Source organism: Macaca fascicularis, chromosome 1, assembly GCF_037993035.2.
Source record: "Macaca fascicularis isolate 582-1 chromosome 1, T2T-MFA8v1.1".
In the NCBI taxonomy this organism is placed as follows: domain Eukaryota; kingdom Metazoa; phylum Chordata; class Mammalia; order Primates; family Cercopithecidae; genus Macaca; species Macaca fascicularis.
In genome coordinates, this window is record NC_088375.1 from 82,093,001 (window position 1) to 82,119,310 (window position 26,310).

At 39.6% G+C, this 26,310-nt stretch overlaps 1 protein-coding gene and 1 non-coding gene across 5 annotated transcripts in view; one reads left to right on the forward strand and one right to left on the reverse strand.

Moving 5' to 3' along the window:
* NVL (nuclear VCP like) overlaps nt 1-26,310 on the reverse strand; it is a 106,396-nt gene that overhangs the window by 58,558 nt on the left and 21,528 nt on the right. For 2 of the 4 annotated variants that reach the window (XR_012433525.1, XM_005540948.4), the window contains exons 6-15: nt 25,163-25,435; nt 22,245-22,377; nt 21,947-22,023; nt 20,876-21,010; nt 17,746-17,847; nt 13,647-13,764; nt 11,693-11,837; nt 7,292-7,541; nt 5,605-5,823; nt 3,493-3,597 (exon numbers count right to left, since the gene is read on the reverse strand). Coding sequence is in view for 3 of the 4 variants with exons in the window: in XM_005540948.4 (XP_005541005.2) it covers nt 3,493-3,597; nt 5,605-5,823; nt 7,292-7,541; nt 11,693-11,837; nt 13,647-13,764; nt 17,746-17,847; nt 20,876-21,010; nt 21,947-22,023; nt 22,245-22,377; nt 25,163-25,435 (1,557 nt within the window). In the remaining variant the exon portion in view is untranslated. Of the gene's footprint in view, nt 1-3,492; nt 3,598-5,604; nt 5,824-7,291; nt 7,542-11,692; nt 11,838-13,646; nt 13,765-17,745; nt 17,848-18,879; nt 18,981-20,875; nt 21,011-21,946; nt 22,024-22,244; nt 22,378-25,162; nt 25,436-26,310 lie in introns of all 4 variants that reach the window. The other 2 variants (XM_065542498.1, XM_074037212.1) reach the window with 2 other exon arrangements.
* LOC123570911 (U6 spliceosomal RNA) lies at nt 22,591-22,697 on the forward strand. The gene has a single exon (XR_006695129.1). It is a non-coding gene; the product is annotated as a U6 spliceosomal RNA (small nuclear RNA).

Genomic DNA, 26,310 nt, shown 5'->3' on the forward strand with positions numbered 1-26,310 from the left:
TGTAATCCCAGCACTTTGGGAGGCCGAGATGGGCGGATCACGAGGTTAGGAGATCGAGACCAGCCTGGCTAACGCGGTGAAACCCTGTCTCTACTAAAAATACAAAAAATTACCCGGGCATGGTGGTGGGCACCTGTAGTCCCAGCTACTCGGGAGGCTGAGGCAGGAGAATGGCGTGAACCCGGGAGGTGAAGCTTGCAGTGAGCCAAGGTTGTGCCACTGCACTCCAGCCTGGGCGACAGAGCAAGACTCTGTCACAGACACACACACACACACACACAAAAAGAAATCTGACTAAACAGAGTGGTCCTCAATTGTTGGCAGTTCAGTAGGGGGGAGAAGAAGAGGAGAAATGTGGATCTATGATGTTTTAGTACCATATATGCTTTTCAAGTTATCCAAGCTACCTCCTCTCTGCTGTGAACAGGACTACTCAAAGGCAGATGTAACTAATTAAATAATAAACACTATAAGACACACACGAAAGGGAACGCATTGACCTGGAGAATTCACACACCAGCATGCAGAACCTTCTTTCTGGCTATATTTTTCCAAAACTATTGTGAAAAAAATGTAGATCAATGACTGTGTCGTTCTCTTCTAACTCCATACCCAGCTCCCTGAAAGCAATGCCTTGTAAGAGTACTGAAAACATTAAGCAAGGAAAATTAGTAGTATAAATAAACGTAAGTTTTACACACAGCACTATGGACATTTGATATTTACTGAGGAGTTATAATTTGGTTGCTGTGGTACTTATTAAACATGTTATTATTTCAATTTCTTACAAGTAATTCAGAATATTTTTAAAAGTTGATAAGGGTTAGTTATGGATGTAATATTATACAGACACTGAAAATGATGGATAACATACTTTACACATAGGGAAGACAGTTCTTTTTTTTTTTTTTTTTTGACTTTTTTTTATTATTATTATTATACTTTAAGTTCTAGGGTACATGTGCATAATGTGCAGGTTTGTTACATATGTATACTTGTGCCATGTTGCTGTGCTGCACCCATCAACTCGTCATTTACATCAGGTATAACTCCCAATGCAATCCCTCCCCCCTCCCCCCTCCCCATAATAGGCCCCAGTGTGTGATGTCCCCCTTCCTGAGTCCAAGTGATCTCATTGTTCAGTTCCCACCTATGAGTGAGAACACGCGGTGTTTGGTTTTCTGTTCTTGTGATAGTTTGCTAAGAATGATGGTTTCCAGCTGCATCCATGTCCCTACAAAGGACACAAACTCATCCTTTTTTATGGCTGCATAGTAGGGAAGACAGTTCTAATAAGCATCAGTCCAAAGGGAAAAAAAAAGCACAAAAAGACAGAAATTTGCCCACATAAAAATAAAACCAAAAAAGCTCAAGGTGTCAAACATGATTACAGTCAAGATAAACTGATCAACATTTATAAATAACAAATCTTAATATATGAAGTGATTATAAATAAGAAAGAAAATCACATGTATGCCATTAGAAAAACAGGAAAGGATATGAATAGACAATTCACGGCCGGGCGCGGTGGCTCAAGCCTGTAATCCCAGCACTTTGGGAGGCCGAGGCGGGCGGATCACAAGGTCAGGAGATCGAGACCACAGTGAAACCCCGTCTCTACTAAAAATACAAAAAATTAGCCGGGCGCGGTGGCGGGCGCCTGTAGTCCCAGCTACTCAGGAGGCTGAGGCAGGAGAATGGCGTGAACCCAGGAGGCGGAGCTTGCAGTGAGCCGAGATCGCGCCACTGCACTCCAGCCTGGGCAACAGCGTGAGACTCCGTCTCAAAAAAAAAAAAAAAAAAAAAAAAAAAAGAATAGACAATTCACAAAGAAAAATAGCCAATAAACATATTTAAATTAAAAAAACATTAGTTTTTGTTTTCTTTTTTCTTTTTTGAGACAGTCTCACTCTGTTGCCTAGGCTGGCATGCAGTGGCATGATCTTGGCTCACTGCAGCCTCTGCCTCCTTGTGTCAGGCAATTCTTGTGCCTCAGCCTCCCCAGTAGCTGGGATTACAGGCATGCAGCACTGCACCTGGCTAATTTTGTAATTTACTTTAGTAGAGACAGGGTTTTACCATGTTGCCCACGCTGGTCTCGAAATCCTGGCCTCAAGTGATCCACCTGCCTCGGCCTCCCAAAGTGCTGGGGTTATAGGCATGAGCTACCACGCCTGGCCAAAAAAACACTAGTAATTTTAAAAATGCGACTTAAACTGCAAGATAGCATTTTTACCTATTAAATTGTCCACTATTAAAAGCAACGTTCATGGCCATCACTAGTTTAAGGTGTGGGAAAATTGATACTCATATCCTATTGATACAAAGGTAAAAACTGCTGAAAACCTTTAGGAAGGCATTTTAATAATATGGCTCAAAAGCTTTAAAAACATACATTCCTTTGACTGGAAAATTACTTAGATATGCATTCTAATATAATTATTAGTCAAGCTACAAACATATAAGTGCAAGACCATTTAAAGTAGTGTTGTTTCAATATGGGATCATTTCCATAAATTATAGAACATCTATCTTTATGGTAGAATATTATGCAGGCATTAAAAATATTGATGTTTATCAATATATACTGACATGTGACGATGCTCAGGAAATATAACTAAGTGAGAAAAATATGTTTAAAAAAGCTTATATCTGTGGCTGGGTGTAGTGGCTCATGCCTGTAATCCCAGCACTTTGGGAGGCTGAGGCAGGCAGGTCACGAGGTCAGAAGTTTGAGACCAGCCTGACCAACATGGTGAAACCCCATCTCTACTAAAAATACAAAAATTAGCCAGGCGTGGTGGCGTGTGCCTGTAATCCTAGCCACTCGGGAGGCTGAGGCAAGATCATTGATTGAACACGGGAGGCGGAGGTTGCAGTGAGCCAAGATCATGCCACTGCACTCCAGCCTGGGCAACAGAATGAGACTCTGTCTCAAAAAGGGGGGGAAAAAAAAGCTTATGTTTGTAAACATGCATGTAAAAATGTAAAAGCTAGATATTATTTTGATATGTATGCATAGAAAAAATCTGAAGGATTGACAATGAAATGAAATAATAGTAGTACATAGTAGTGAATTACACACAATGCTTTTCCTTTTTGCTTATTTTTATTTTCTATTATGAAAAAACAATTTTAGAAAATAATTACAAGAAATATTTAAGTTATAAACAATAACAATACCAAAGCAGGAAACCAAGTCAAGTAAAAACTTAAACTATGGAATAATACTCACTAAAAAGCTAAAATATAATACACAGAAAATATATAATTGTATGTTAAAATTGATAGGATTATGGTTGATATAAACATTTTTCAATCATGTGCCTTTGTAATTTAAAAAAGTAGGAAATTTTCATGAAGAAAGTTGTCAGTTTTGCTAAAATAAACTTCTGATAAAAATTATGCATAAGACTTACCTAACTGTAATATTTAAAGTTAAATTCATATCTGATAGTAAGAAATCAATTACATGCAATTGAACATATATACCTTTGCCAGCAGAGTCTTCCCACAGCCAGGCGGACCAGCAAGGAGGACCCCAGCTGGAGTCACCAATCCAAGAGCTTTGAACTGGTCTGGGTTGCGTACTGGTGCCTGGAAAGAATGATACCAACAGTGATCCATTACATACCTATTTTATACTGCAGGTTCAAATTATCTTCAGATATATATTTTATGTTTTTTTATTTTTTTATTTTTTGAGCGTGCCTCTATCACCCAGGATAGAGTGCAGTGGCATTACTTTGGCTCACTGCAACTTCTGCCTCCTGGGTTCAAGCGATCCTCCTACCTTAGCCTTGTGAGTAGCTGGGACTACAGGCACATGCCACCACGCCTGGCTAATTTTTGTATTTTTTATTTTATTTTATTTTTTTGAGACGGAGTCTCGCTCTGTCGCCCAAGCTGGAGTGCAGTGGCCGGATCTCAGCTCACTGCAAGCTCCGCCTCCCGGGTTCACGCCATTCTCCTGTCTCAGCCTCCCGAGTAGCTGGAACTACAGGCGCCTGCCACCTCGCCCGGCTAGTTTTTTTTGTATTTTTTTAGTAGAGACGGGGTTTCACCGTGGTAGCCAGGATGGTCTCGATCTCCTGACCTCGTGATCCACCCATCTCGGCCTCCCAAAGTGCTGGGATTACAGGATTGAGCCACCGCGCCCGGCCAATTTTTGCATTTTTAGTAGAGTTGGGGTTTCACCACGTTGGCCAGGCTGGTCTCGAACTCCTGACCTCAGGTGATCCACCTGCCTCAGCCTTCCAAAGTGCTGGGATTACAGACAGGAGCCACTGTGCCCGGCCTCTCAGGCTTAATTTCAACATGACTGTGAGGCCTAAAGATATGAACAGTACCTGTTTACCTGTTCATGCCCTGTGGTGATAAAGAGAAAAGTCCCCGCGCTTGAGGAATGTATACTTGAACGTAACATCTAAGAACATTTTAGACATAACAATAGAATATTTCGACAAATATTTTTTAGAAAACCATTTAAATATCTAGGTTATAAAATGTTTAGACAATGGTCTCCTCTAAGAAATCAGACGCAGCAGTAACTTTTGCATAGTTAAAATTTTGTCAGAGATACCTGTTGACTATAATTCCAGTGTATTTTCTCTTTCAGTAGTACATACCTCTAAATCGATCATATTTCAATTAATGAATCACGGAACGATGAGTAGAAAAGTAAAGTAAATAAAAATTAATCCGAAGTTTTACGTGCATTAAAATTGCCTTGACCCATAAAATCAGGTTCAGAAAGTCTTTGTCAAACGATTTGGTCTTGACTGAATCAAACCTGAAGGTTTTTGTGCTTGTTTAAACTCACTGCTATAGAAATGAAGCACAACCAAAAGGATCAGCACAAAATAGGTCTCAGTGGAGTATTATTCAGCCACAAAAATGAAGGAAATCCTGTCATTTGCAGCAACATAGATGGAACTAGAGGTCATTATGTCAGTAAAATAAACCAGGCACAGAAAGGCAAATATTGCACATTCTCACTCATAGTGGGAGCTAATAAAGTGGATCTCATGGAAATGGAGAGCAAACTGATGGTTATCAGAGGCTGGAAAGGCAAAGCGGAGAGGAGTATGACAAAGAGAAGTTGGTTAACGGGTAAAAAAATATAGATAGGAGTAATAAGTTCTGGTATTTGATAGCCCAGTAGGGAAATTACATTTCAAAATAGCTAGAAGAAAAAAAGTATATTTCAAAATAGCTAGAAGAAAAAAGTATATTTCAAAACAGCTAGAAGAAAAAAAGTATAATGTTCCCAACACAAAACATAAACATTAGAGGTGATGAATATCCCAATTACTCTGACTTCATCATTACACATTTAATACATGTATCAAAATATCACATGTACCCCCAAAATATTTACAACTGTGATATATCAATTAAAAAAATAAACAAATAAATCAGATCTCAAACAAAAGAAAAACCATTGTTGGGGGCTTAGCACTTGAAAGAAGTGCTACATTCAAGTCAATTTAGACACAGTGATTAAGTCAGTTTAGCCACAGAACCTAGTACACACGCATGGAGCTTTATCTCTGATCCTTAATCCATGACATGCCAATAATATTTGGCAGCTGATATACCTACCAATATTGCCATGGTGAGCTCCTCTCTAATGTCTTCCAGGGCACCAATATCTGCCCATGTCACGTTAGGGACAGTGACAAAGCCTTCCCTTTTGGCAGAGGGTTGGACTGAGGATAGAGCAACAATGAAATCATTCAGTTCAATGCACAGGCCTTGCATCTGCTCCTCTGAGAGGGGATCTTGGTCTCTTAGCAACCCCAGCAGCCTTTGTAATTCATCCTTGAAGGGAACAATTGAGGGGAAGATAAAAAAACACCACAACAGCTATAGAAAAGTTACATTTTCTACTTATAAAAATTATTACTGTAGTATTTCCGTAAGCTATCCTGAACTTCTATGTAGTTTAATAATTTTCTCTCTGACATGAGACAAGCTCATTTTATTCTAAAGGATCATATGCTCTGGTCAAGTAAAGATACACCAACTATAATTAAATATATAAGAATGATTTCTATATACTAGGGCTAGGTATAGCAAATATAAGCAGTTGGCAAATATTCATTTCAGCAACCATGATATTTCCCATATTTCATTTATGAATATTCAAGAAACAGCTGAATCCTGCTGAAATTTAAAAAAGTTACACTGGAGGTAGTATAATTCATTAATATGGTTCCTTAACGGTTTATCAACTAAGTAGAGGGAAGGCAATTTTCCTATTACTATCAAATCTTAAAAGGCAGATTTCTTGCTTTGTGAAGATGAAAGGATAAGTCTAAAAAATAGGTAACCGATTAATTCAATTTATAAAATATTAATTTATATGCAATATTATAAAACAAATGAGTTTGTTATTTTTTACAGAAGTAAAGTTTCAAATGTCTAAGAAAAAATAAATTATGTGAGAACAAAAGATCTGGATTTAAGCCCTTGCTCTATAAAGTGGAGGCTGTATGGGCTTGGGCAAATCACAACCTCTTAAGCTTAGTGCCTTTGATTACAAAATGGGGAAAATAATGATATTTATATAAGGTTACAGGGATCAAATTATATAACATACAGAAGCCATCTGTGCAAGCTATAAAATGCTACATAAAATGCTATATATATTGAATTTTCATGACTCACAAAACTAAAAAATTTAATACTGATCTTAGATTAATAAATGTCCCCTATTATTCATATGACTGTCCTCCAGAGCTGTTTGCAGCTACCGACGTGGATACAGTTGTGTCAACAGACCACTGTAATCTACCTAACCAAAAGTTAATCAGGAGATATAATTAAATGCCAATGCTGAAATAGGGGTTGACAACCTTTTTCTGTAAAGGTCTAGACAGTAAACACTGTAGGCTTTGTGGGCTATGGTATCTGCTGCAAACTCCTATGTGAATTCTGCCGTGAAGTACGAAAGCAGAAAGAGGCAACATGTATACAAATGAACATGGCTGTGTTCCAATATAACTTTAATTTACAAAAACAGGTGGTGGGTGGGTAGGCCACAGTCTGCCAACCCCATTCCAGAATCTCATGATCATTATTGTAAAATGAATTTATTCAGAATAAACATAAAACAACTCGTATTTTTGAAATGATACACATTATGGGTATAAATGATAATTATTCTATAGATTAAATGCCAATAAAACAGAAAGTAATAAACCTCAACTATACTGACCCTTGCTTCAATGTAAAATAACACAAAGAACATTAAAAGGACAATTTAAAGTGCCTTTAGAGAAAGCACCTGTGTTTCAGAAGTGGATTCAGTTCCCAGACTTTCCTCCTGGACTCCTTTAGATGGCAAATCTTCCATTTCAGGATCTTTCTTCTCCTGTTCCTGTAGCTTCATTAAGACTCTGTTGACTGCACACATTGCTGCCTCTCGGCACAGTGCCATCAGATCAGCACCAACAAAGCCTGGAGTTAGGTGTGCTAAGTGACAGAAATCAAAAGCTTGAGGAAGCCTAAGTTTTCTGCACAACGTCTGAAGTATTCTGTAGAAAAGACAGGGGAAAAAATTTCCGATTCCCAATTTAATAGTAAAAACAAGTCATCAACTATATTTATTCGAAGTCCTTCACATCTGCAAAAGGTATCAAAATGGATACTATATAAGATCAAATAGTTCATTCACTCAACAAATGCTAAGTTACATGTTCCATCTTATTCCAGAAAGGATTATGGTAAATATCTGCTTTGTTAGGAACCATGCTAAATGCTGTGAGGAATACATAGAATTTTTAAAAAATATTTTGCCTTTAAGAATTTAAAACATTACAGGGGAAATAAGATAAATAACTTATGAGGGTACTTTTACAGTAGATTAAATGGATGTCTACCAGAAATAAAAGCCCCCACATTCACACAAACCATTAATTATCTTCATCATTGAAAATTATCTTGCCATATACTTCCCATTTTATATGAGGACAGTTAAATCTCCAACTTTAACTTTACTTATTGTTCATCCCCTGTACTACACGTGTGAAAAATCTTGTTCAACCTAACTGGCAACATGGTATCTATAAAAATCTGGACTTCTAGATAATTGTTGTTAAAGGAATATCTTGAACAATTTCTGATAAGACCTAAATAAAAACTTAAAAGCAGTAAAGATATTCAAGATGAGACCAGGTGCAGTGGCTCACGCCCGTAATCCCACACCTGCAATTACTCTGGGAGGCTGAGGCAGGCAGATCACTTGAGGTCAAGAGTTTGAGATTAGCCTGGTCAACATGGCAAAATCCCATCTCTACTAAACATACAAAAATTAGCTGGGAGTGGCCGGGTGCAGTGGCTCACGCCTGTAATCGCAGCACTTTGGGAGGCCAAGGTGGGCGGATCACGAGGTCAGGATATCGAGACCATCCTGACTAACACAGTGAAACCCCGTCTCTACTAAAAATACAAAAAATTAGCCAGGCGTGGTGGCGGGTGCCTGTAGTCCCAGCTACTCGGGAGGCGGAGGCAGAAGAATGGTGTGAACCTGGGAGGCGGAGCTTGCAGTGAGCCGAGATCACGCCATTGCACTCCAGCCTGGGTGACAGAACCGGGAGGTGGAAGTTGCAGTGAGCCAAGATTGTGTCTCTGCACTCCAGCCTGAATGACAGAGCAAGACTCTGTCTCGAATAATAATAAAAAAAGATATTCAGGATAAAAGGTCTGAAGCCAAACTGCAAGAGTTTGAATCCCAGCTCTGTTACCCTTTGTAATCTGGGCCAGTTACTTAACCTTTGTGCTTCAGTTTCTTCATTTATTCAATCTATATTATAGTAGCACTTATTCAGAGGGCGGTTGCTACAAATGAATACACGCAAAGCACATAAAACAGTGGCTGATCCATAGTTAGTGACCAATGAATGTTAATTCTTTTTTTTTTTTTCTTTCTGAGACGGAGTTTTGCTCTTGTTGCCCAGGCTGGAGTGCAATGGCGCAATCTCGGCTCACCGCAACCTCTGCTTCCCAGGTTCTAGTGATTCTCTGCCTCAGCCTTTGAAGTAGCTGGGATTATAGGGATGCACCAATGAATGTTAATTCTTATTTACATATTTTGATATTATAAACTAACTTGGACAAGCAAATATATTTTAAAATTAATAAATGTGTAAAGAAGACTAATATTTTCAAATGTCAAGCTAATAAAGATTATAGAAAAATCATATGGGATCATGTAAGTGAGCAGAATAGAAGCAGATAAACATTACTGACAAATTTTTTAAAATTTCACTTGGATACTCTGAATAATGGGAATCAAGAAAACTTTCCACTAAAGAACTATTTCCAAAAGACACAGATCCAATTTGCTACTATGCATAAGAATACAAAATACTCTTCGACTTACCATGAGTTTACATCCTGATAAACCCATTCTAAGTCAAAAACATCATGATAAACCCTTTGTAAAGTTGAAAAAACTATAAGCCAAACCACTGTCAGTTGGGGACTATCTGTACTAAGAACATTTTGGATGTTATGAAAATAGCTAACAGAAAATAATAACATCCTTTTCATAGTTGTACTCTATCCCTAAAAATAAGTGGATATTTCTAGTCATTGTACTGTAGAAACTCCAAAAGAGGGGAAAGCTACCACTGTACTAGCTCCAGCTACTGCAGCCACGTGAGACCATGAGGCAGAACCATCTAGCTGAGGCCTTTCCAAATTCTTGATCCTCAGAAACTGTGACACAATAAAATGAGTAGTGTTGTAAGACACTAAATTTTGGTGTGGTCTGTTTTACACCAATAGAAACTGAACAGTTATATGGGTCTCCTTTTATGTATGCTGAAACTTTTCCATAATTTTATGCTTTTGAAGTACAGGATGATATTGGGAGGATCATTTGAGGGCAGGAGTTCAAGATGAACCTGAGCAACATAGTGAGACCCTCTCTCTCTATATAAAAAAAAATAATAAAAGAGACAGATATCAATAGCTACCTTATTTTAAAAAATTCTGTGTGTCAGATATTGTGCAAAAAATTCTATGTGTCAGATATTGTGCTAGGTTATGTTAATTCAATACTCACAGGAAGCCTTTAATCACTTTACAGATAAAGTTATTACTGTTATTATTACTGCATTATAGATAAATATTACTGCATTATAGATAAATAAACTAAAGCTTGGAAATGTTAAAAACATTGGACAAGGACCAAGGATAACAGGAGGCAGAGGTGGAATAATTTTCCTTCGCTGACTCAAAGTTTGGGCATCTATTCATTGCCTCTGCACCCCAATCCCGCCCAGGTCTGGCCTTTTTCCCTCACTTACTTACTCACACCCTGGACCTCATCATCACCTGGATCTGGCCCCTGTCTGAGATCACAATCTCACACGCGGCATTCTGCCCAGTCTCACATGTCTGAGCTTATATGTGCTATTACTCCCGCACTGTTCCTGGACCTCACCAAGATCTTCATCTTCAGTTCACCCCTTCCTCATTAAATACTCTTTTTTTTTTTTTGAGACAGGGTTTTGCTGTGTCACCCAGGCTGGATGGAGTGCAGTGGCGTGACATCAGCTCACTGCAACCTCCACCTCCCAGGCAATTCCCCTGCCTCAGTCTCCTGAGTAGCTGGGATTAAGGGCGTGCACCACCACGCCCAGCTAATTTTTGTGTATTTTTAGTAGAGACGGGGTTTCACCATGTCGGCCAGGCTGGTCTCGAACTCCTGACCTCAGGTGATCCATCCACCTCAGCCTCCCAAAGTGCTAGGATTATAGGTGTGAGCCACCACACCTGGCCTAATATTTCAGAACATTTCTTACCTCGATTTCCACTCTACCACCTCAACAGTGCTTCCTGAGATAGTCTTGCTTATGAAGTTATATTTCTGGTTATTGGTGGATGTTTATTTGCTCTATGGACATTATTCATTTGCTCAATTACTAGGAAAGGCTGGTGCTGCAGCAAACAGCTTTCAACTGTCTGGCCGCCATCTCATTACTGATAACAGGACCTGTGGTCTCAGACAGGTTAGTGCAATAGGTGAAAGTATGATACTCAGATTTAACCTGTATGTGGACCAAATGGCTCTGCTGTATTCTATAGCTCCAGACATTGCCACTAATCTGGTCAGCCAACTAAAGAATGCAAGCCATTGTTAGTAAGACCAGACAAATGAGTAGGGACACATAAGTCCATTATTACTTCTGAAAAACAATTATCCTACCGATGAGTAAATTGTTTTCTTCCCGTTTTTTACAGAGGTGGGTCCTCCCTTTGTCACCCAGGTTGGAGTGCAGAGGCACAATCATGACTTACTGCAGCCTCGAACTCCTGGGCTCAAGCAATCCTCCTGTGCTTCAGCCTCCTGACTAGCTAGGACTACAGGTATGTGCACAGCTAATTTGATTTTTTGTAGAGACAGTGTCGCACTATGTTGCCCAGGCTCAAACTCCTGGTCTCAAGTGATCCTCCTGCCTCAGTCTCCCAAAGTGTTGGGATTACAGGCCTGAGCCACTGCACCCAAGCATAAATCATTTTCTTAATGTGGGCTTATCCTTTTCCAAATCAACTTAATTGGTACAAAAAGAAAGTGAGAGAGAAAGAAAAGGCTACATGGTATTTCTCACCTCTTACTTTCAAACCATTCAGTTAAGATGACTTAGTGGCATACAAACTTCATTCTATAAGAATATACCTTTCTCTGGATGCTTCACCTGGGATACCTAGGCATATTTCTCGGTCGAACCTTCCTGCACGTCTCAAAGCAGGGTCTAATGAGTCTGGTCGATTAGTAGCTCCAATAACTAGCACCCGGGCTGTAGCAGCCACATTATTCAGATCTAGTAAGAGACAGAGAAAGAGTGGTGAACAAAGCACTTGACATTGAGGGCAATAATGGTTACAGAAATCATTTCATGGTTAAAGAGAAAGTATTACAGATTTTGACAGTGACGTACATATAAAATCAACATTTATTAAATGTCAAATATGTAAAAGGTATGAGGAGGATAAATACAATACAAACTCTGTCCTCAGCAGTTCACAATCTATTGAGAAACATCGAGTGTATAAATAAAAAAATGGCATCAGACAAATTTTGTGAAGTATAATAACAGATATAAACAAAGCACCATGGTAATACAAGAAAAGACATCATGAATTCCAACTGAGGAATAAGGGAGGGTTCATGGAGGCGGTAACATTTCAGAAAAGGCTTGAAGGGTAAATAGAATTTTAACAAGCAGATATATAGGTTAATGGAATTCTATGTAGAAGAAAGAGCATGAGTGAAAGCACAGAGGGTTGAGCATGCATGGCAAATCCATGCAAGGTGAGCAGGACAACAGGGAGGCTGGGGAGGATGCTGAAGTGTGTGGCTCAGAATAGACTGATAAAATTAATTCGAGCAGGGGAATATAAAATAGTCTTCAGCTGTTCGGGCTTAATCTAGGAATGTATTTCTAGGAACAGACAAAACTGAGGGCTTAAATCTTATCTTTCCTAAGTATTATTTGTCTCAACTGAACCAGGATTGAATCGCAGGGGGTCTGAGGTTATTTTCCCTCACAGGTAACAAGAAAGTAATAAGATGAAATCATAAGGAAATCATGAAATCATGTATAAATTTATACAGTGTGTTCTTTAGCCAGCAGGAAGCCATGAAAGCTTTTTCTCAGAATACAGGCCTCAAAGACATGACAAGAAAATTTTAGATAAAAATGAAACAGAATCCTGGCACTTTGGGAGGCTGAAGCAGAAAGACTAAGCTCAGGAGTTCAAGACCAGCCTGGGCAACATAGTGAGACTGTCTTTAAAAAAAAAAAAATCCCAGGCACAGTGGCTCACACCTGTAATCCCAGCACTTTAGGAAGCTGAGGCCGGTGATCAACCTGCCTCATTTGACTAGAAATAAAAATATCACAAAAAGACCAGCCTGGCCAACATGGCAACACCCCGTCTCAAAAATCAGCCAGGTGTGGTGGCACGCACTTGTAATCCCAGTTACTCAGGAGGCTGAGGCAGGCTAATAGCTTGAACCCAGGAAGCAGAGGTTGCAGCAAGTTGAGATCGTGCCACTGCACTCAAGCCTGGGCAACAGAGAAAGACTCTGTCTCAAAAAAAAAAAAAAAAAAAAAAAAAGCCAGGCATGGTGGTGCACACCTGTGGTCCTAGCTACTTGGGAGGCTTAAATGGGAGGATCACTTCAGCCCAGGAGGTCAAGGCTGCAGTGAGCTGTGATTGTGCCACTGCATTCCAACCTGGGTGACAGAGCAATACTCTATCTCATCAATCAATCAATCCACTAATCAGAAGAAGCAGCAACCTGCAACTTGGTAATGCAAGGAACATAAAATATATACTTCAAATTTTCTTGTATACACAAAACAAGTGCTATTTCTTTTTATTTATTTTTAGAGGTAGCATCTTGCTATGTTGCCCAGGCTGGCCTCAAACTACTAGGCTCAAGCAGTCCTCCTACCTTAGCCTCCCAAAGTGTTAGGATTACAGGCATGAGCCACTGTGCCCAGTATGACTTTTTTTTTTACACTGATATTTATTATTTAAATATTATTTTATATCTTCATGTATTAATTACACTATTTTTAAAAATTTATTCTCTTAAAATGAATTTATTATTTTAAACTAACCATCCATGCAGGTTAGGAGTTGGGCTACAATTCTTCGTTCCATATCTTTTGAAGCAACTTCTCTTTTGGGGGTAATAGCATCAATTTCATCAATGAAAATGATACATGGTGCATTTGACTAGAAATAAAAATATCACAAAAAGACAACCATAAATACATCCCCTATACTGAAGCACAGTTAAGCATAAACAGTTTTAAAAAAATCTTAAAGGTCAAGGATCATTTGCCAAAAGAATAACCCTAAAAAAGGCAGTTCACATGTATTACTTCTGATTTTTATCTGACTTAAGAGAACCAAGATGATTAAAAGTACACAGTAAGGGACCGCAGATAGGGTTACACATTTACAGTCTCTCCATCAATGAATGTTTTGTGATAAATCTATTGAAATTCTTTTGTAAATTAGATACATTTGCTACGCTATGAAACAGAAACAATGATTTTGGATAAGTATATGCACAGAAAAAAAAATTAAGACAAGAAGTTTCTAAACTTTAAATTAGCAAAACCAAGCTTACTAGAAACTTTTTGAGGGTTTCTACCAACATAAGAATCTCCAAGCCTTTCTCTATAATTTGCTATAAGAGGAAATTGGAGAAGCACCAGAAGCTTTTAAAAAAATCTGTGAAAAATACACATAAAATTTACCATTCTAACCACTTTGGGTATATAGTTTAGTGGCATTAAATATTTCCAGACTGTTGTGTAAATGTCACCACTATCCATCTCCAGAACTTTCCCAGCATCCACACTGAAAAGTACCAGAAGCTTATTTTAAAGGCTACACTGAATAAGGAAGGATGGTAAAGTTCTAATACATCAGTGTAAAGATCACCTCCAGTTTTTTGTTTTGTTTTGTTTTTAAGAAATAAACTAGATACGGTTCAGAAAGAATAAGTTAAGAGGTAAGGATCAGCTACCGAGAGTAGTCAAATTCATTGAGACAAAAAGTAGAATGGTGGTGGTGGCCAGGGACTGGTGGGAGAGAGGAATGGGGAGTTACTGTGTGGGAACATGAAGACGTTCTGGAAATGGATGTGGGTAATGATTACACAACAATATGAATGTACTTAATGCCACAGAACTGTACACTTAAAAATGTTTAAAATGGCCTTTTCAGTTGGAACTGCCATCTGCCAGTCATTAACCAAAATGATGAACACAAAGGGAAAGAGGAGAGGCACCTGATAGTTGTTCTCTAAGCCTTTCAGAAAACATGGAGCTGTTCCTTTGGCTATATATATGCAAATCTATAAGAAATGTGATATTGTAGGCCGGGCGCCATGGCTCACTCCTGTAATCCCAGCACTTTGGGAGGCCAAGGTGTATAGATTACCAGAGGTCAGGAGTTCAAGACCAGCCTGGCCAACATGGTGAAACCCCATCTCTACTAAACATACAAAAATTAGCCGGGCGTGGTGGTGCATGTCTGTAATCCCAGCTACTCGGGAGGTGGAGGCAGGAGAATTATTTGAGCCCGGAAGGCGGAGGTTACAGTGAGCTGAGATCACGCCACTGCACTTCAGCCTGGGCAACAGAGAGAGACTCCATCTCAAAAAAAAAAAAAAAAAAAAAAAAAAAAAAATTAGCTGGTGGGTAGTGCATGCCTGCAATCCCGGCTACTTGGGAGGCTGAGGCAAGAGAATTGCTTGAACCCAGGAAGCGGAGATTGCAGTGAGCTGAGACTGTGCCACTGCACTCCAGCCTGGGCGACAGAACAAGACTCTGTCAGAAAGAAAAGGAAAAGGAAAAGAAAAGGAAGAAATGTGATACTGTAGACATCAAGGGAATGGGTACTGTTCAAAAAGGAATGTCCCACAAGTGTTACCAATGCAAAACTGGAAGAGTTTATAACGTTATCCAGCATGCTGCTGGCATTGTTGTAAAGAAGCAAGTCAAGGGCAAGATTCTTGCCAAGAAAATAATCAATGTATGAGAATCAATGTGCGTACTGAGCACATTAAGCACTCTCTCTAAGAGCCGAGATAGCTTTCCGAAACGTGTGGAGGAAAATGATCAGAAAAAAGAAACAAAAAGGAAAGCATCAGCGTGCTCCACCCAGAGAAGTGCACTCTGAGAATCAATAGGAAGGAGCCTGAGCTGCTGGAACCTCTTCCCTGTGAATTCATGGCATAATAGGTGTTAAAAAAATAAAAGACCTCTGGACTGTAAAAATGTTTCTCTTCATTGAGTAGAAGTGTAGTGTCCTCTCCCCCAAAGAAACACTTAAAGCAAATTTAAACTGTTGTCTTAATTCGTTGTGTAATGTCTTTACTATTAAAATTTAATGTATTTCTTGCTGAAAGATGTGAGGTGGCTTATTGTGCAACAGATTACTCAACTGGTTAGAAAACAGCCAGGTATGATTTATGAAGTATCTGTACTGGTTTGAAGATAGTCCCTCTAAATCATCATGGAAGAAATAAAATAATTTACAAAAACTTAAAAAAATGTTTAAAATGGTAAATTCTGTTATATATATTTTACCACAAAAAAGAGATAAGGATCAGTTAAAATGAAAAAAATTGAAGAAAATTATGTACAATCTAAATCATTTTACTCAGTTACTCAATGGTTAGGAGTGACAGTGATTATGCTAATTAAGGCTGTCAGCGTAGCTTAAGGCATCTCAAAACCATGGGAACCACCACATCTTAAAGGGAAAGATATTTAGCCTATCACTAGCTGGCTGTCTTCCCTAATCATCCTTATGACAATGTTTGCAAAAGATGCCTATGACTGCTAGATATATTACCCAGTTACAAAGGAGTAAAATTACAGGGGCCAAAAGCATCAGAAAACAAGCACATCAGTACTTGTCAGTGACCTGGAAAGCTGAATGGGGGGAAAAAAAAAGAATAAATGATGGTCATCAGAATGTGGCCTAAAGAAAGCATAGTTTTCAAGCAAGTATCACTTGATTAGATTTTACCTTTTTGTTCTCTGATCCACATGCTTTACTGTACTCATTCTCATTAGGGAAGAGGGGACCAGGAAAAGCAGGGTGGTAGGCCACATATTTACTGAGCATCTACTGTAAGGTACTGTACTGGCTCAGTACTGGTTTAGTGAGAGGTTTAAACACAGAACTAACAACCTAAAGATGCCATTTGTCTCTTATCCTTATTTATCATGTTTACCATACACACAAAATTTACTACTTGTCTCTAGCTATGCATGCCAATTTAACAATGGAATCCACTGCGTTTTGGGAAACAGGTAGCACCTGAAAAAGTTCAGCTTTGTTCTGCACCCTGCCCTTTCCACCCTTTTCTCTTTATCCTCCTAGTGTTGCCCACAGCTTTTTCAATGTCAGCCCACACAATAACTAAGTAGATGGCCTACCCATTCTTGCTATTTAAAATGTTTTTTTTTCTCAATTCCTGCTTAAATATAATTTCTCTTCTAATTTCACACAGGCTTCTAGCAGTTGTATTGGATATTCATCAGCTACTATATATTGTCAGTGCTAATAATGACATAAAATTAAACTTTTCCCCATTTTTAAATTTTAAACACAGTGATATTTGTTCAAGTGTGAATAATATTACAGCTAATATTTACAGGGCTTGTGCTGTGTGCAAGGCACCATATCGAAGGTTTTATAAGAATTCTCTCATTTAATACTCTCAATAGCCACATGAGATTTGGATATTACTATTGCCCTAGTTTACTAGTCAGGAATGACAGAATTTACTCTGGCATTTTTATGGTTGCTTTTATAATATCCTAAATAACAATTTTTACATTGCTTACAAGTTTTTTTTTTTGGCCAAACTTAAGTTGAGGAAAGTAAAAGTGAGTGGAAAATATCATAAGGATAATATATTTTCAACATATAACTACAGTATGACAGCCCAGAATTTCTCACCAATTATATTTATGTTTGATTTCAAATGAAAAGGGTTATTTATCCAACAGTGGGTATCACTAAATCTACTTTAAATATTTAGCCATCATGCATAGCAAATTACCATGTTTATATTAATAAAAGAATGGCCAGTGAGTGGCTTAACAAATACTAGCATCAGAAAAAGCAGGATCTTTAATATAAGCTGGTAGCGTCTGACCACCTGGCATTAGTCATTAACTGACTCACCACAGCTTGCTCAAATAGTTCTCTCAGCTTCTGCTCAGACTCTCCGGATACTCCAGACACAATCTCTGGAGCAGCCACTTTCAAAATTGGCAGGTCAAGTTCCTATGCAGACACATAAAAGAATAACCAAATATTCAAATTTTAATGGCCCTACTTTTTCTTTATCCAGTCCCCTCAAATTTTTGAAATGGCTAGTTTCCTGAGGAACTTCATCTTTTTACGTTGGCTCAGTGAAAAACACTATTTGAAAATCAATGGTTCTGGCCGGGCACGATGGCTCAGGCCTATAATCCCACTACTTTGGGAGGCAAGGTAGGCGGATCACCTGAGGTTGGGAGTTCGAGACCAGCCTGACCAACATGGAGAAACCACATCTTAATACTAAAAATACAAAAATTAGCCAGGCATGGTGGCGCATGCCTGTAATCCCAGCTACTCAGGAAGCCTGAGGCAGGAGAATTACATGAACCCGGGAGGCAGAGGTTGCGGTGAGCCAAGATCGCGCCATTGCACTCCAGCCTGTGCAACAAGAGCGAAACTCCGTCTCAAAAAAAAAAAAAAAAAAAAAATCAATGGTTTAATGCAAACACATTTAACTTGTTTTTATTTTATACATGTCACTATAAAATTATGTTCTCTTTTCTGAATAAAGGGTCTTGACTCTCAAGAGATATGTTACCCCCACTTATGGCTGACCCAAAGCAATTCTTGTTTTTTTTTTTTTTTTTTTTGAGAGACTGTGTCTCACTATGTTGCCCAGGCTGGTCTCAAACTCCTAGCCTCAAGCAATCCTCCCACTTCAGCCTCCCAAAGTGCTGGGGTTACAGGAGTGACCATTCCTGGCCTATCAAAACAATTCCTACCCATCTGCTGAGGAGATAATACAAGGGTTGTGACACAGATGTTTCCCACACATCCTGCCAGTATTTCTCCAAATCCTAACCCAGAGAGTAGCCAGTTGCTAGTCAGAGGAGTGAGACTCTTTAAGAAGAAGCTAGGTGTGGGGGCCCATGCCTGTAATCCCAGCACATTGAGAGGAGTTTGAGACCAGCCTGGGCAACACAGTGAGACCCCACCTCTACAAAAATAATAAATTAGCCAGGCATGCTGATGCATACCTGCAGTCCCAGTTACCTGCGAGGTTGAGGCAGGAGGATCACTTGAGCCTGAGAAGTCAAGGCTGCAATGAGCTGTGATCGTGCCACTGCACTCAGCCTGGGCAACAGAGTGAAAATCTGTCTCAAGGGAAAAAAAAAAAAGAGAGAGAAGAGATACTACTGTTCTCTCATTCTTGTGCTTATCTTAAAACTTCACTTCCTCAACCACACCTTCCTTGAACCCAACTCTAATTTGGGAATCCCAACATACCACATAGCATTTTGCACTTCTTGTCTTCCACTTATTATAGTTGTTATTACGTACAGCATTTATTTATATGAACGACTGTTTAATGTCTCTCTCATATTAGAACTAGGATTGTGGTACTTAACACTATATTCCAAAGTCTGGCATGCAGTAGTCATGTAACGGAATTATTCAACAAAAATGAAGCAAACCAATCAAGTCCCCCTTTACAAATGATTTTCTTTTACAGAACATTATTGTATTAGTGCTTGGTATAACATGCTATTTTTCTTTTTCTTTTTTTTTTTGAGATGGAGTCTCACTCTTGTTGCCCAGGCTGGAGTGCTGGCTCAACGCAACCTCCGCCTCCCTGGTTCAAGTGATTCTCCTGCCTTAGTCTCCGAGTAGCTGGGATTACAGGCTAATTTTGTATTTTTAGTAGAGATGGGGTTTCTCCATGTTGGTCAGACCGGTCTCAAATTCCCGACCTCAGATGATCCACACGCCTCAGCCTCCCAAAGTGCTGGGATTACAGGCATGCGCCACTGCGCCTGGCAAGCATGCTATTTTTCTAATTGAAGTTACTCGGATATTTTACATTACTGCCCCCTACAGTTTCTGAAAAATCTGAGAGGGTTAAAATAAGATTGCTAACTTTTAATTTCACAAAGTAAGTGTCTATTATTACCATTTTAGAAATAATTATTTTAAAACTAAGAAGTATAAGAACATGACTCTAAATAGAAATTTTGAATAAATTTAGCTCTATGAAAAATAATATAACCCTAATTTTCTTATTTTACTGCTCCTAAGAACCACTGGGAGGGCAGGTGCTGTGGCCCATGCCTGTAATCCCAGCACTTTGGAAGACTGAGTCAGGAGGACTGCTTGAGGCCAGGAGTTTAAGACCAGCCTGGGCAACACAGTGGGATTCCGTCTCTATAAAAAAAACAAAAACATTAGCTGGGCGTGGTGGTGTGTGTCTGTGGTTCCAGTTACTTGGGAGGCTGAGGTGGGAGGACAACTTGAGCCTGGGAGGTTGAGGCTGTAGTGAGTCACGACTGCACCACTGCACTCCAGCCTGGGCGACAGTGAAACTCTGTCTCAAAAAAATAAGTAAAATAAAGTAAGTATTGGGTTAAAGGGAAAGCAAAGTAACTAAAATGTAAGCTATGTGTTAATAAAAAGGTTTGTTTAAAACTGTATTATTATGGCTGGGCGCGGTGGCTCACACCTGTAACCCTAGCACTTTGGGAGGCTGAGATGAGCGGATTGCCTGAGCTCAGGAGTTTGAGACCAGCCTGGGCAACAGGGTGAAACCCTGTCTCTAGTAAAATGTAATAAATTAGCCGGGCGTGGCGGCGTGTGCCTGTAATCCCAGCTACTGGGGAGGCTGAGACAGGAGAATTGCTTGAACCTGGGAGGCGGAGGTTGCAGTGAGCCAAGATCATGCCACTGCATTCCAGCCTGGGCAACAGAGTTAGAGTCCGTCTCCAAAAAAAAAAAAGAACTGTATTATTTTACTTTCTACCTAACTCTTGCCATATAAACAATTACATACATTAAAAAAAAACAACAAAAAACCCTCAAGTTGCTCTGAGAAACAATAAACTAAATGAATAAATACCACAAATAATATCAGCATGATAACAAAGGGATCAGTTCCAATAACTATGTTCTCTTCCTGAAGAATGCCATGTCTGGTTTACGTTGACCAAAGAGAAAAAACAAAAACAAATAATAACAACAAAAACAGCAAAAGCAAATAAGTGTCAGTAAGCCTCACCCCAGCAATTGCATGTGCAAGTAAAGTCTTCCCACAGCCTGGTGGCCCATGAAGGAGAACTCCACGAGGGGGCACGACGCCCAGGTGGTGGTACACCTCCGGGTGACGCATGTGTATGAGCATCTTGCAGACCTCCTAGCAGAGGATAAGCACAAAGACGTCTTTCAAGACAGAAGAATCAAAGTAGAATGAAATGTCCTATTTTTTGGAGCAGCAAAATGGAACAGATAGGTAGAATATACAATTTAGATTTAGATCAGAGTTTGAATCCTGGCTCTGGTACCTACTGTGTGATTTCAGCAATAACCTCTCTGAGGAGCTATTTCCTAAACTGTAACATTATGTACCTTGAGGATGCAATGCAAAGTTAAAGAGCATGGCCAATGAAAAAGAATAGGCATTAAAAATAAAGTTACCATTACGGCTGGGCGTGGTGGCTCATGCCTGTAATCCCAGCACTTTGGGAGGCCAAGGTGGGCAGATCACGAAGTCAGGAGATCGACACCATCCTGGCTAACATGGTGAAGCCCTGTCTCTACTAAAAATACAAAAATTAGCTGGGCATGGCGGCACGTGCCTGTAATCCCAGCTACTCAGGAGGCTGAGGCAAGAGAAATGCTTGAACCTGGAAGGCGGAGGTTGCAGTGAGCTGAGATCACGCCACTGCATTCCAGCCTGGTGACAGAGCTACACTCCTTCTCAAAAACAAAACAAAACAAAACAAAGCAAAAAAAAAAAAAAAATAAAATAAAATAAAATAAAAAATAAATACAGTTACCATTACTATTAGTACTATTAAGACAATATTACTTATAAAGCATGGATCTTTAAAAAACATGGATCTTTTTATATATATATATATACTATAATCAAAATAATAGAAAAGTTCAAAATAGTATGCATCTTTTTTCCTGCAACGCCCTAAAGGGTACAGGTCAGGTTTGCCCTTCTCAATCTTCCCAGTTTCCTTTTCTATACTCAGATCATATTAGAAACAAAGAGGTAGGCTTTTTTTTCATAACTGATTAGTAATATATCCATTTGAGGTAAAATTTAGAAATTTGCACTAACTTTTAACGTCATATCATTGCCTCCCACATCTTCAAACTTCACATTGGAGATCTGGAATTCTAACCCCCTGGCTTTAGCTGGTAAACAAAAATGAGGAGATGAAAAGATTAATGGTTCAGTAGTAACTCATAATTATAGTGAATAGTCTTTAAGTAAACAAAGGTCCATTAAATATAGAAACATTTTCTGATAAACATTTCTGCACATAGAAGGTCCCTCAAGCAAAACAGCTTGGAACAGAATGATGTTTCTCTCACAGCAAACATGACCACTGCCACCAACAAGACTCACACCTTACCTTTCTTTTGCAGGACAGCTTCAATTTCTCCATCTACTTCCTGAAGATCTTCTTTCTTCCTTTTGCTTCCTTTATTCTTTAGCCTGCCTTTCCGTTTCATATCACTCTCCAAAAGAGAAGAATCTTTTGAACCCTGAAAAGAAAATAAATTTAAATATGCCATGCTTCAAATTCTATGCCAATAATTGTTTTATTTTTTAAAGAGGGGCATTGTAAAGAAAATTAATTCCTGCCCTAGCACTTTCACCTCTGTTAACTATTCCCAATCTCTTTGCTCAAAGATGCTGTCTATTGGTAATGTCCTTCTCCTCATGCCCTTAAAGCTCAATTTAAATCTTAACATTTGGTGCTGGCCTTGGCAGAACATACACTAAAATTGGAATGACACAAAGAAGATTAGCATGGTCCCTGTGCAAGGATGACATGGAAATTTGTGAAGCATTCCATATGGGGGAAAAAAAGAAAAAAGAAATCTTAACATTTGAATGCCACTTCTTTTCCAGATTTTTTCAGTTAGAGGTTTTTGTTTTGTTTTGTTTTTTGAGACAGAGTTTCGCTCTTGTCACCCAGGCTGGAGTGCAACGGCGTGATCTCAGCTCACTGTAACCTCTGCCTCCTAGATTCAAACGTTTCTCCTGCCTCAGCCTCCCAAAAGTAGCTGGGACTACAAATGCCCACCACCACGCCCAGTTAATTTTTATATTATTAGTAGAGATGGGGTTTTGCCATGTTGGCCAGGCTGGTATCCAACTCCTGACCTCAGGTGATCTGCCCATCTCAGCCTCCCAAAGTGCTGGGATTATAGGCGTGAGACACACTGCAAGGCCCTCTTTCAGTTACATTTAACCTCGTCCTCACATTCCCAGGACACTGCATTTGCAACTATTATCAGTTAGCATAATCTGCCTTGTATGAGTGATTTACTTATCTCGGTCTCTCTCTCTGAATTGTGAGCTCCTTGATTAAGGACACTGATATTTGCCTTTTATTTCTCACTGAGTCTTCTACATAGTTGTCTTCATCTGACAGCTGATGATTCACTAAATTAAATATGACTATAGAGCTGCTTTGACAGTCATAACAAATTCAGTCAAGCACACTGGGACACACCTGTAGCCCCAGCTACTTCAGAGGCAGAAGGACCACTTGAGTTCAGGGTTTCGAGGCTATAATGTTCTGTGATCATGCCTGCGAAAAGTGACTGCACTCCAGCCTGGGCAATGCAGCAATACTCCAACTCTTAAAAAAAATTTTTTTTTTTTTGAGATGGGGTCTTGTTCTGTCGCCCAGGCTGGAGTGCAGTGGCACGAACTCAGCTCACTGCAAGCTCCGCCTCTCGGGTTTACGCCATTCTCCTGCCTCAGCCTCCTAATACTTTTTGCATTTTTAGTAGAGATGGGGTTTCACCATGTTAGCCAGGATAGTCTCAATCTCCAGACCTTGTGATCCGCCCGCCTCGGCTTTCCAAAGTGCTGGGATTACAGGTGTGAGCCACCACACCCAGCCAAAAAATTTTTTTTAAAGTATAATTCAGGCTGAGGTGGGTGGATCACTTGAGCTCAGAAGTTCAAGACCAGCCTGAGCAACATGGCCAAACCCCATCTCTACAAAAAATACAAAACTTAGCCAGGTGTGGTGGTGGGCACCTGTAGTCCCAGCTACTTGGAAGGCTGAGGTGGGAGGATGGCTTATGCCCAGGAGGTGGAGGTTACAGTGATTTGTGATCATGCCACTGTACCATGTCAGCCTGGGTGACAAGGCAGACCACGTCTCAAACCAAAAAAAGTAATTCAGCATTAAGACTCGAGTTCTTGCCCACCATAACAATGTTCTCTATAGATGGATGACACAGATAATTAAAGCAAAGAGATTTGGACAGGCCTATTAATAAATCAAAAGGGGAAAGGTTCTGCCAAATCAAAGGGCTTGGTTCTTAGAAACCAGTTGAAGCATCATTGTCCATGAGGAATATGTGAGCCACATATGAAATTCATTTAATAATCTATTTTACTTAACCCAGTATATCCAAAATATTATCATCTCAACAGTCAATATAAAAAATTATTAATGAGATGTTTTACATTCTATATTTTTTAGTAAGTCTTCAAAGTCTAATGTACACTTTAAGTTAATAGCACATCTCAATTTGGACACTAAATTTTCACGGGAAACACTTGATTTGTACTTAGAGTTTGTAAAATTTACAGCTGAGGAAATAGATTCACATACCTAACAGGGTGGTAGGAGACGAAACTGAAGAGAAAGCCAGGCAGCCAAATCATGAAAGACTTTAGTGGCTGTCACAGGTCTTTGGATTTGAGACTGAATGAAGCCACTGGAGGGTTTTAAATAAAGAATGATAATATGTGATGGCTCATGCCTATAATCCCAGAACTTTGGGAGTCTGAGGTGGGTGGATCACTTGACCCCAAGAGTTCAAGACCAGCCTGGGCAACACAGCAAAACTCCATCTCTAGAAAAGATATAAAAGTGAGCTAGGTGTGGTGGCGCACGCCGGTAGTCCTAGTTACATAGGAGGCTGAGGTCGCGGACGGCTTGAGCCCAGAAGGCAGAGGTTACAGTAAGCCAAGATCACATCACTGCACTCCAGTCTTGGTGACAGAGCCAGATCCAGTCTCAAAAAAAATAAAGCTATCTCAGTGTGAAGAATAAACTAGGGGAACAAGAAAGGACACAGACTCCAGCTGGAAGGCTGTTTCAATAATTAAGTCAAGAACAAGAAAAGGCTTAGACTAGGATAGAAAGAATGGCAAGTAGTGCGATTTGATCAAATTCTCCATATATTTCAAAGTTCTTATGTTTTCCACAAAGCACAAGTATCTGCTCGATACTGTATTCTATTAAAAGGTCAAAATGTACTTCGATGATATGGGGCTAAAATTTCATTACAAAAATACCTGTATCTCAGTTATTGACTTCTTAGGATCACTTTTCTCATCTGATAGGTCCAAGAAAAAACTGTCCTTCTTTCCACTTGGGGTTTTGTCAATAAACCATCCTCCCTCAGAATCTTTGGCAGGGGTCTTCAAGGGAACGGAGCCTGTTTTGGAACTTATCTGTGGTGTTGAAGAGGTGGTTTCTCTTTGCTCCATCTCAGGAGTATTTGAAACAGAATCAGGATTTCCTTTTCGATACAAAGACAACAGGGAACTGTTCATGTGATTTGCTGACTGGCAGAAACATAAAACAAAAGTTTAGCATAAATTACTCAACAGGTACTCATAAAAGTTGTACTGCCTATAGTAATGTTTTCTTTATTTTTTTAACAACTTCTCTCAGAACATTTATAATCAGAATATATAGGTGTTAGGCTGGGCACAGTGGCTCATGCCTGTAATCCCAGCACTTTGGGAGGCCGAGGTGGGCAGATCACTTGAGGTCAGGAGTTCAAGATCAGCCTAGCCAACATGGTGAAACACCGTCTCTACTAGAAATACAAAAATTAGCTGGGCGCAGTGGCAGGCACCTGTAATCCCAGCTACTTGGGAGGCTAAGGCAGGAGAATCACTTGAACCTGGCAGGCAGAAGTTGCGGTGAGCCGAGATTGCGCCACTGCACTCCAGCCTGGGTGACAGAGTGAGACTCCACCTCAATAAGATGACTTGCAAACAAGCATTTACTATTCAAAAAGACTTCATTCCAATGGAAAACCAATTCATAATTGGTGGTTAAATAAAATAAGTAAGCATGGTTGCTTCTAAAAAAATACACTAGAGAAGTATGAAAATGAGCTGGTTGCCAATGAGAGTCACTATTATTACATTAAATCAAAATTGGGGCTGGGCGTGGTGGCTCATGCCCTGTAATCCCAACACTTTGGGAGGCCAAACTGGGAAAACTGCTTGAGGCCTGGAGTTCGAGACTATCCTGGGCAACATAGCGAGACCCTGTCTCTACAAAAAATTTAAAATTTACCCAGACATGGTGGCACATGTCTGTTATCCTAGCTACTTGGGAGGCTGAGGTAGGAGGACAACTTGAGTCCAAGAGTTTGAGGTTGCAGTGAGCTAGGACCATGCCACTGTACTCCAGCCTGGGTGACAGA